This window comes from Pituophis catenifer, unplaced genomic scaffold (genome assembly GCF_029215685.1).
Source record: "Pituophis catenifer annectens isolate HBS135680 unplaced genomic scaffold, rPitCat1.0.hap2 SCAF_2, whole genome shotgun sequence".
Taxonomy (NCBI): Eukaryota; Metazoa; Chordata; class Lepidosauria; order Squamata; family Colubridae; genus Pituophis; species Pituophis catenifer.
Genome location: NW_027256882.1, coordinates 160,421,718 through 160,433,818, shown reverse-complemented (window position 1 = coordinate 160,433,818; position 12,101 = coordinate 160,421,718). Strand labels below are relative to the sequence as shown.

The window sequence follows — 12,101 nt, the reverse complement described above, 5'->3', positions numbered from 1 at the left end:
CGCCGTCCGCGCCCAAAGCCCTTTCTCTCCGTCATAGCGGGCTGCAACCTCCTCCTCCCCATTTCCTCCTGCCCTTCATCCATCTCTGCCCCCCTCCCTCCCCGACACCTGTAAACGCGCAGCTTGCCTTTCCCATTCGCGACGAGATGTGGGCTGCGAGTCTCGCTCCTTCCGTCCCCCCGTCTTCCACCTGCCGGGCGCTTTCCCGATCTTCTCCGTCCCCCGATGCTAGGCAGGAGGGGCACAGCTAGACGGCGGCGTCCCGCACCCCACCTCTCCGTGGCTCTCTTCCCCCCTCCCCATCCCGAAAGGTACACGCTGCTGCCGCCGTCGAAAAAAAAGGTAAATGATGTTCAAGTACCGGATCCGCATGTTTTTCAACGAGCTGAAGCTGCTGGTGTTGATGCGGCGGGGCCGCCCGGAGCCCGAGCCTGGAGCTGGGGGAAGCCGGGGAGCGCTGGGCGGCAGTGGCTGCGGATGGCCGCCCTTCGCCGATTGCTCGGTCCAGCAGGACGATGAAGCGGAGTATTACGGCGGGGGAGGCGCCGAGACCCGGCCCCGGAGCCTGGCTTTGGAGGAGAAGGACCCTCGCCTTCAGCCTCCGGGGCACCAGCCGGGGCATCAACCCACCGCGGGTGGGGCCGGAGGAGCTTTGGACTCAGTATCGCTCAGCAGCAGCTTGGATAGTGGGATGAGGACCCCGCAGTGCCGGATTTGCTTCCAGGGACCAGAGCAGGTCAGTGGGATGAAAGAAATGTCGGGGGGGGAGGGAGGGAGCTTGTCCTGGGTTTTGAGGTGTGGCTGAGCCCCAGAGAGGAAAAAAAAAAAACCCCTCGTGTCTGGGTCAAGTTGGAGCCTGATGGCAGGATGCCAGACTAGATGGATGTTAGGGGAGGATCTGCCGGGAGGATGGGCTGGACCATTGGACAACTTCCTCCCCAATTTTCCCTAGTGCCTGCATGCTGTTGGGGACTCCTGTCGGTTCATGGTTTCAAATGTCCTGGGGGGCCAGAGGGTAGAAACACCGAGGCCAAGATAGTGGCAGGATTGTGTCAGACATCCAGTGCAGCAAGAGCCATAAAGTTATCAAGATGTCAATGAAGTTAGTCACTTTAAAATATATATATATGCTGAGATCGAGTGGCTTGGATGCCTCTGTCTCCTGGTGTCAAGGTGGAGACCACATCATCTCCTGCAACCTGGTTTCCAGGATGCCAAAGATTTGAGATCTGTTTGGGGACACGAGCTGAGTGATAGCTTCCAAGACTTGTTTCAAGATTTGTTTTATTTTTGTTTCTGGAGAAGCTCCCAGGGTGCCATGGGATGAAACTAATGGCAGTGCATGCAAAAGTGATAACAGTTCTTAATCCCTGGGAAATTACAGTGGCTTCCCTCTGTTCCTGCCAGCTCTCCAATCCCACATGTGGGTTTGCTTGCCATTTATTTCCAAGGAACTCAAAAACCTTTTGGGGGAAGCTGTAGCTGTATTAGATGACCTCATTATGGATATGGGGACAGTCTGGGTATCGACCCAGGACATTTAATCTAGGTAGAGAACCACAGGAGAAGCATGCCATCTCTTGAGATGGCTTTTATTAGTGTTTCAGGACGTGGAAGCTGCTCTGAGACTGCAAAGAAGACCCTGGGTTTACCAAAGGTGTATTGTGCTATTTAAGATGCTTGGAAATGCAACATTCCTGAGTTGCCAGGATTGGAAACCATCCACTGGGACCTGAGAGCAACTGTGGTGCTCCCTGTGAATTCCTTTTCCTTGCCTGGTGTAGAGCCTTTTATGTTTGCACATGCTGACAGGGTGCCTTTAGGATTTCTCCTCCCCTAGCCAACTGCCTTTAAGAGTGCAGAGTGATGAGGTTTATGCACTACTAAGACAAAGAAGGAGACTTTTTCTTTGAAGAGTGCCTGTGCAGCAACATCAGTTGTAGTGGCTCCCTGCGGGGATGGGGAAGGCTATTCTAAAAAAGATTGGGCAGTAATTAGCTGCTGAAAGGAGGCTGGGTGAAGAATTTGGGGTGGGGGGGTTCTAGTGGATAAAAAGCAGCAGGAGGCTTAAACGCTGAACCTGGCAAAAGGCCTCTGAGTTGTGTGTCAATGGGAAGAAGACCACACCTCCAGGAGTTGTCTGGTTGGCTCAGAGAAATGCCACCTATTGATCCCTGTCGCCACCTCTTGCAGCAAAGCTGTGTTTTCCTGCAAGAAGCAGGCTGTTCCAAGCATGCCAGTGATGGTCACCTAAAGCTTAAAGCTTTGAAATGCACAGCAAAGACAACAGTTTGCAAAAAAAAAAAAAAAAAGCTGGGTGCCTCCGGCTTCCTTGCCTCAGAGATACTTGTGGGAGAGACAATGGGAGGAAGATCATTCGAAAGCGTCTAAGTGTCCCACTTTAGAGAAGTGAGGATCTATGAAATCGATACTGATAGTACTGTGTAGGGAGAATAAACTGAAGATGGGCATTGCTTACCTTTACAATTCAAATGTTGGGCTGCTTCAGCCTTCCCTTATATGGGGACTCATTTAAACATAGATTGTGGAGTAGATATTAACAGTGTACGTTGGAATTCATAATTAATCATTTTATTAGAGTTTAGGCAGCCACAATAGTTAATACTAGCTAATTCTCCATTGGTGTGGTCCTTGACAAAAGTATTCTAGTGAGAAAATGTTGTTACTGTCCCATTTGGCATAGGGAGAACATTGGTCTATGGAGGGTGTTTTTTGGGGGAAAGGGGAAAGGGCAAGGAGAGTGGCTTTATGTCCTTTATTTAATAAATATGTCCCAGTCCCGATTCCCTCTGGATGCATTGGACTTCAGCTGTTCCCCTAATTCTTAGACAGTGTGGGTTTAAAGTCATGTTGGTTGGGAAGTATGAAAGTTGAAATCCAACACATCAAAAAGGTTATTAGGCTGGCGAAAGTTGTCATACGGCAAGATGAGTGGGAAGGACACCATTTATGTGAAACAGCCCTGAGAAATGCAAAAGCAGTAGTAACCATGCAGGTTATACCCAGTTACGGAGTTAGATGGTACCTGCACTGGTGTTTTTTTTCTTTTCTTGATAAGTTAATCTGAAGTGATCGGATAGGTTAGTCTTGCTGAGCATTGCCTATTCTAGCTAGTATTTGCTCTCCAGGTTCTTCAGCAAGAAAGAGTTGCTCCTCTAGTCCTTTTATCCAGGGATGCCAGGAATTGATTCCTTCCTCCTGCAGAACATGTGCTTTTACTACTGGGAAAAGGGCCCTTTCAGAAAGGTCAGCCAAAGTGTTAAAAGAGTTGGGTGTACCAGGGGAGAAAGTGCTGAAGTCAAACAGGTGACCATTTGATGATCCGTTCTGCAGGGTGGCAGTTCAGCCAGTCTGATGGAGACGGATGGTTTCTCCCCCCCCCCTTATTTTTTTTTAAGCGGAGACGAAGAGGTAGAGAGAAGCCGGGTGTCAGTCAAGCATGCAAGGAAAAGCTCTTTTCAGTTCATGCCCTGTGCATGCTGTCATTACGCCAGGATTCAGTCTGAGGAAGGAGAGGCTATTGTGTGGAAGGTAGCATTGATTGGAAGGCTGCTTGCATCCTTCCACGTATTGAATGAATGGAAAGCTATGAAATCTCTGTGAAAAAGCCAGGCGACTGAGCTGGCATGATTGTAGGGTGTGGCTGATTTTTTTTTTTTTTGTTATTGTTTGTTTGAGTGACTACACATGTCGGCGTGAAAAAAAACCCCCACTCTGATTATCTTTTCACAAATTGGAGGGAGGGAAATAAACCAATGTGTGTCCATGCACTTTTGTGTGCCTGTTGCTCGAGATAAAAAGCTTTTGATGAGCCCGTGCAAACCAGGACCACATTTTGACGTGCTTCAAAGAATGTGGGTAAAACTGGGTTCGCACAATGAGGCATGCGTGTTCCTTGGCGTCTCCCTTCCTGTGTCTTTGGAATTGAGGAATATTTGAGCATTTGCACAACTGTCTTCGAGCTCACGTGGCTGCACGCTGTGCTTATATAGGGTGTACAAGGTTACAAGTACAGGGTATACAAGTATTGTACTGGTGTTTCCTCCACCTCAAGCTTCTTGGTGTGTTGTGTATTGCCTCAAACCAGCAAGTCTATGTGTCTATGTAGCCAGCCTCTCATTTCTAAGCAGTTATGTGTTTTCCTGAGACCCAACTTGGAGTAGGAGGAGAGGCATAGGAACCTTTTGCTTTCTGATGAGTATATGTGTATATTGTACCACATGCGCGTGTCCACCTGTGCATGCATGTGTTCTTATTTCCATATGGCCATTCATATGCACGTAAACGTAATCTTTTGCAAGCTAGAGCTCTCCAGATGTACTCACTATAACTCCCATCACATACCCAGCAGGACAAAGCCTGCGATGCCTAGGAGATAGTGAGTGCCTAGGCCAGGGGTCTCCAACCTTGGTAACTTTAAGCCTGGCGGACTTCAACTCCCAGAATTCCCCAGCCAGCTTTGCTGGCTGGGGAATTCTGGGAGTTGAAGTCCGCCAGGCTTAAAGTTACCAAGGTTGGAGACCCCTGGCCAAGGAGATAGTGAGTGCCGCACTTCAACACAAGTGGATGTCCCCACCATGGAGGACCCTGGGATAGATGATGTAAGCGAGTTCTCTATCTCTTAGCCTGCCTTAATTAACTCTTTAATTTGAGTCAGAATTAGCCCCAGACTTTTTTTTTTTTTTTTAATTCTGCCAAGCTTCAACTGTGCAGCATGCAAAATAATGAGACAGGGCAAGCATATTAGACGCTGAAACATAATAGGCATCAAGTGCCACTTCTCTCTCTCCCCCCTCACATCCCCTGCACCAAAAATGCTTGTTAATAAATGGTTAGAGTCCAGCTGAAGTGGCTTCACATGGCGAAACAAGAGCATCCTTGCGTAGCTTCCCTTGATTCCAAGAGGGCTTGGGCAGAGCACCTCCCTGAGGGATTATGCTGCATAGATCAAATCGATTCAGTTCCTTCACCCCCCACCCCCCCATTTACACGGCCTAAGTGCCTTGACTCTTGAAAACACTCCTGGATTCAATTGTGCTTCTGTTGTACATGTATTTGGAGCACATAAAATGACTTCTGGGGCCTCGCAATAGGTTTATCTGCCTTGATTCCTTTATGATATGGTTGAAACTTATTCCCAAATATAAAATAGTGCAGGCGACAAATATTACATTCACCTGTTTATAAAATGTATACATTCATCTATGCACCTGGACAGGGAACCACGATTGGCTGCAAGCTCTCTCTGTGTTGGCGCGCGTTCGACGGCAGACCTGAGTTTGTTTCTGCATAATGTATGAAGTATCCCTCTGCTTAGCAAAAAAAAAAAAAAAAAGATAAATTAAAGCTTGAAAGTCCTACTAGGAGCAATAGCTATGCCTGCCATTGATTCAGGAGAGTTGCCTAAAATTTTTTGGCTTCATGGGAGGTGGTCTGAAAGTGGAAGATATTCCTGGAATTATTAAAAAGTCATGTGGAAGTTAAGCACCGCTCCAAAAAAGAAAAGAAAAGAAAAAAAGGAGAGGAGAGGAAAGGAGAGGAGAGGAGAGGAGAGGAAAGGAAAGGAAAGGAAAGAAGGAAAGGAAAGGAAAGGAAAGGAAAGGAAAGGAAAGGAAAGGAAAGGAAAGGAAAGGAAAGGAAAGGAAAGGAAAGGAAAGGAAAGGAAAGGAAAGAAGGAGAAAACAAAACAAAACACATCTTTTATTATTTATTTATTTATTAATTCAATTTGTATGCCGCCCCTCTCCTAAGACTCAGGGCAGCTCACAGTGCATTTAAAATCATTATAAAAAACATTTAAAAATTAAAAACATTAAAAACATTAAAACTCATTCACACCATTCATGGCCGGATCTCGCCGGATTGCAAGATCTTAAAGTTCTTGGGGCATTTTATTATTATTATCATTATCTAGTATTTGGAACAGTTTAGGGAAGAAACTATTGTAGTTCAGCTTGCGCCAATTTCCGCTCCTGGCATGTCTAATTAAAAGGATCAAGCAGCAGATGATGGGGAAAGCTGCCTTCCAGCTGAGATCCTGGAAAAGTTCATTCCCTCAAAGGGAGCAATACTGGATTAAGCAAACAGATTGTTTCACCATGTTGATAGCAGCTGCTTCGGTCCTGATCATCAGAAAATCCCTGCCACACCCACTTCCAACCACAAAATCTATTGTCCCTCTCTCTGCTATAAAATGACTCGATCTTTTCATTTTCATAATTTCTCCTCACCTAAATATAAGTTAGTGATAACAGAAATGCTGGATTTCTGCTCTTCTGTTCTCTGGCAGAGGCCGAAACTGTAATCCATTGTTTGTGGTAAACCTGATGCAATCCAGAGATTCACTCATACCTGAGTGAATATTAATATTGTAAAAGGTGCTAGGCTTACCCAAAGTCAGGGGTAGGGGGCTGTGCATGTTCCATAATACCCAAAGATCTGACAGGTCTATTTTTTTTTTCAAATGCTTGATTTTTTTTTCCCTGAAGAAAATACTCCCATTTCATAAGTTTAACAACAACAACTGTTACTACTATTACAGTGCTGAGCGAGATTAGTCATTTCTAAATCTAATTATGTTTTTGTCAAGTGATTAGCTTTCTTAAATATGTGAGATCAACATAAATGTCATCCGTCAGAAACTTTTCCAATGCAAATTGGATGTTTTCAGGTGTAAACTGCCTGGTGCAAACTAACCTAGCCACCATAGGAAAAATTTACAATTTGAAAATTTTCAGAAAATCCACATCACAATTACAAATGTATGGAATTTCCCCCCCCCCATTCTATTTTTCATTGTTAGTCTGCTTTCAGCATTGTCACTCAGTGCTCCCATGCATATAAACACATGTCAGTGTTCTGAATTATGGCTGTAGATTAAAAATACAAATTTGGGGCGCTGGTAATGAATTATAGGAATAGAGAATCTTACCACATTATTTATTTGTGCTGTTCCGTGCTTCTCCAAAAAGTAATTCATACACGATTCTAAATCTGCTTACCTTTTTATGTGCTTATTAGATGGCTCTTGGAAACAGGACATAAATGTATACATTTACGGGACTGAATTCCAATTATTTCTATTCTAGTGCTTTAACTGGGCCCTGCTGAGGCCACAAGGAGAAGATTCTCTACCCAAATGTGTAATCACCAACCAATACCCCCAAGGAAACGTTGTTTCCAGGTCAGAAACTCAAGTACACATCTTGATTTGGCCATCATTAGATGACCTTAAGCCAGTGGCTATTAGTCAGCTGAGTGCACCTCTAGTTGATTCAAGAGCTGCATCAACTTTACATAGCACACACTGTGGGATACACTCTGAAAAATATCAATTTTCAATGTTTTAAGGGTAACGGGCGTCCTAAGCCTTTGTAAAGCTTGTAAAGAGCATATTGCTTTTTAATGTACATCCCAGTGCCCCCCTAAATGAAGGAAAAGACAAATGTTGATTTGACTCACTTTGGAGAGCTCTGAGGCAGCTGAAGACAGACTAGTAGGTTATAACTGGCCAAATGTATAATAACCAACCAATACCTCCAGGGAAACATTGTTCCCCGGTCAGAAAACGCATGTGCAAATCTTGATTTGGCCATCAAGCTCATTAGAAGACCATAAGCCAGTGGCTATTTTTTAGTCAGGTGAGTGGACCTTCAGTCAGCTCAAGAGCTCGGACACTGTGGGACACAATCTGAAAATATCAGTTTTCAGGGGAACACAGTTGCTCTAAGCCTCTGTAAAGCTTATGAAGTGTATACAGGTAGTCCTCGAGTTAAGAACAGTCCGTTTAGTGACCGTTCGAAGTTACAACGGCACTTTAAAAAGTGATTTATCACCATTTTTCACACTTACAACCATTGTAGCATCCCCATGGTCGCAAGATGCTTGATCACTGACTCACATTTATGATGGTTGAAGTGTCCTGAAGTCATGTCATCCCCTTTTTGTGATTTTCTGTCATGCAAAGTCAGTGGGGAAACCAGATTCACTTAACAATGGTGTTACTAATTTAATAGCTGCAATGGTTCATTTAACAAATATAGCAAGAAAAGTAATAAAGTGGGGCACAATTCACTTAATAGGTTTCTCACTCAACATAAATTTTGGGCTCAATTGTGGTCATAAGTTGAGGACCACCTGTATTGTCTTTTAATGTGTACACCCCAGTGCCCACCAATTTTTTTAAAAAAAGGAATTTTTGGCTTTACTCCCTTTGAAGAGCTATGGATCTGCTGAAAGGATGTTGATAGGTTATACATGCAAGTCACGGTGTTTGACCTTTAGCTTAATATATTTTACAGTTTGTTACTGAGGTAGAATGGGTAGGAGCAGATCTGTATACACCAGGCTGAGCTTCTTATTTATTTATTGCTTATTTAAAATGTTTTTATCTCTTTTTTGGCCATGAGCCCTCTTATCCCAACATTAGTGCATGATTAACAGAGATGACTATAAAACAGCAACTTGAAGGAGAGTACAATAGCCAACAGAATGAGATAAAACCAGCCAAATCTCAAATAATAAAAACAATAACACAGAATGTTAATCCATAAGTCATGATTTGCAAACCACAATAGTTAGAATTGTACAATAATACCAAGCCAAAATCAAACAAACCACATTATGGCTTAGGGCAATGTGTGAAGCCCATCTGTTTGAATCAAACATTCAAGCACATTCAGAACCATAAAGGCAACAAAGGATGATCAACAGAGCTTTCCTAGCAAGGGAGATTTGTAATCTAGGATGGCACTATTGAACTGGATTTCTGAAAGTCCATTCAGAAGAAGGTGAATGGACTTCAGGGATTGTAGATGTAATCCATCTGAAATCATGTAACAGAAATCAACCAACTTTGCACAACCTGGTGCCTTCCTAATGTGTGGTAACCAAGGAAGAGGACTATCCAATTTTACTTCCTGACTCATCAGACCTACATACACAAGCAACTCTAGCTGAGCAAGACAGCAGGATTTCCCATTAAAGGGCATCTTCAGGAGTTTCCTCTATAATGTAAACAAGCCAAATGTAGCTGTCGAATGAAAACGTAAATTGAGAGAAAGGGCTCCAAGAACAATACGTCATCTTCTTGGGTATAATATAGAATAGAAGGGAAAAATTGAATTTGATTAAGATTAGAGATGAGGATGAAGGGTAATATTGTTTTTTTAAAAAAAATAGATGAGGAAATATATTTTCAGGACTTTGTAGGGTCATCCCTTTTGAGTAGGTTGTGATGGTGCAGAGAGGATCAACATTTCTAAGTGGGACCAAATGACTGAGGTTTACAGTCAACAGATATGCCTAGTCGCATTGTCTGGGTGGTGAATTGTAGGAGTTACAGTCCCTCGCACTTTGAATTGGGAAGAGACTGCTCTGCTTGATGGCTTGATTTATAAAATGCCTAGCCTACTTTTTCATTGCTAAAATCAAACTCAAAGCCCATCCAGTGGTAATTAGAAAATGCAATCAACTTCCCTAAGATGCAGCAATGAGGTCAATTAACTTAGATGATCTTTTTGTTTGGCTTGGTAGGGATGAGGCACATTCCATACGCGTATGTTGCACCATGATTAATGACCCCATAATTAAACATACCTTGCTTATGCAGGAAGTTTGCATATATTACAGTTTGCAAAGGGCAGCCCTCTCGTGCAGAGTTTGGCTCAAATCTGATTTAAGAATAAGGACCATTACAACTTTATGGCACTTCATTTAGTGATGTCCAACATTGTAATGGCACTGAAAAAAAGTGACTCATGACCGATTTCGCACTTATGACCATCACAGCATGCTCACAGTTACATGATCATGATCCAAGTGCTTGGCAGCCAGCTCGCATTTACAATGGTCTCCCGTGGTTACATGGTGTTGTGGCCTGTCAATGGCCTGTGCAGCTAATAGCCGATTCCAACAGCAAGAAGGCTGGTATGGTGCTGCGCCAGCAGCCTGTGCAGCTGGCACTCAAGTCAGACAATGAGGAGGCTGGAGAAGAGGTGGTGCCAGAGGCGGGGATTCAGCCAGGGCCTTCAGAACCTCCAGAAGCTCTCATAAGTGAAGAGGAAGAAGAGGAGGAGCCTCTTCTCGATGCACGGGCGCACAGAGCTACCAAAAGACAGGAATGGCTCCTCAGGAGGAGGTCTCCTCGAGAGTAAGGCTTGGGACTAATTGGCCACTCCCTTAGCCTATTTAAGGAAGGACGACAACTGAGGCAATTTGCAGGGAACAACTGTGTTCACTCTCCTTCGCGTCCGGATCTTAGTTCTCTTATCAGTGTCCTGCAAATTGCTTCTGGGCTTTCTGCCAATCATAGTAAGATTACGATTATTTATTTTTTTGGATTCTTGTAGGCTGTTAAGAAAGTTAATTAACAGCCTTTGTTTGAAAAAGACTGATTTAATTTAGTAAACTACAGTTTGTACAGACTTTGTGTGTGCTGCATTCTTTGGGGTCCGTAGCTGGGGCAGAACACATGGCCACCATTTGCAACCATCCCAGCTGCCTTCTGACTAGCAAAGTCAATGGGAAAGTCAGGAGGGTAGATTGCAAATTGCAATCGTGATGTCTCCTTTAACGAGTGTGGTGATTCGCTTAATGACTGTGGCAAAAAAAAGGTTGTGAAATTGGGTGGGGTCACATGATGTAAAATGTTGTGGTCTCACTTATAGTTGTTATAAGTCAAGGACTACCTATAGAAGGGACTGTAGAGCAGCCTAATGTTGCCTTTCAACCTTCAGCACCTGGACAGCTCCTACACAGGCTCCACTCTTGTATGCGGTTTTAATTTAAACCAGTTTCCCAATCATGACGACTTCTTTTTTTTCTTTATTAAATGTACTGTATATCCTGCTTTTCATTCAGGAGCTCAGGTTGGTCCTCAGACTGAATCTCTGCACTCGTAGTCCAACACCTTAGTCACCACAACACATTGGTTTTCTTCCAGATTTGTGGGCTTCCGATTCCAAAATTCCAGCAATCAGCAGGGCCATTGTTGAGACTTTTGAGAGTTGAAGCTCATGCATCTGAAAGTTATCAAGGTCGGGAAACATTTATTTAAGTCATACCTTCTAAATCGGCATTTGCAGATGCAAATGAATATAAAGGGGTCTACATGTAAACTTGTATCCTATTTCGTCTTTTTTGATGTTGCGCCTTTTAGCTTTCAGACAGAGGCATCGTATCTTTGTATACCAGAAACAGTGGAATTTTTGGAAAAATCCCCAGCTGGCTGCCATTAAGTGCAGAATAGTACATGACTGACCTGGCTCTGATTTAGGAAAGCAATTATTTAATTTTTAACTAAGGGGTTGTAAACCTTTTTCCAATCTGCTCTGGCCATTCTCCTAGTCCCCATGGCTGACCAAAAGCAGATCCCAAAAGGGGTCTTTTTTTAAAAAAGACTGCTTATTAGCAATAAGCCCATGGGTTTTGCACATGAAGCAGATGGATCACAGCTGATTTCCCTCTCCATAAAGGTTCTTGGGAGGAGTGAGTGGGAGTGTCTCCTCTGGGACAAAACATATGGTTGAAATTTTTAATGAGTTTCAGAAGAAACTGATCTTGGGCTTCGCTGTTTGATTAGCTAGTTAGTCTTTTCTCAGAATCACTTCAATACTTTCACCTGAAGCATTTGAAATGGAAATGGCTAGTAAAGGTAACAGTGCTTCACAGCCAGGTAGTTAAGCTCAGGTTTATTGGATACATAAATGTGAGGTTGTGTTATCATTTAAGAACATATAAAAATAACTTTCATGTGGTGCAACGTGCTTTCCCTCCACCTAATGGATGAATCTTCATTCCTGCTTCTGAATGGTGGTTGTTGCTGTGACAGGTAAATCCTTGATTTATGACCACAGTTTAGCCCCAAATTTCTGTTGCTAAGTGAGAGACATTTGTTAAGTGAGTTTTGACAACTTGGCTTGCCACAGTCACTAAGTGAATCCCTGTAGTTGATCAGTTAATAACTCGGTTGTTAAGTGAATCTGGCTTTCCCCATTGACTTTGCTTGTCCAGGTGGTCGCAAAAGGGGATCACATGACTCTGGGACATTGCAACCATGATAAATCAGTGTCTAGCAGCTG

The 12,101-nt window shown here is 43.7% G+C and overlaps 1 protein-coding gene across 1 annotated transcript in view; it reads left to right on the top strand.

The window, feature by feature from the left end:
• Positions 1–346: 346 nt before the first annotated feature.
• MARCHF9 (membrane associated ring-CH-type finger 9) overlaps positions 347–12,101 on the top strand; it is a 48,956-nt gene continuing 37,201 nt past the window's right edge. Inside the window, exon 1 of the mRNA XM_070934925.1 lies at positions 347–736. Coding sequence (XP_070791026.1) covers positions 347–736 — 390 coding nt within the window. The remainder of the gene's footprint in view (positions 737–12,101) is intronic.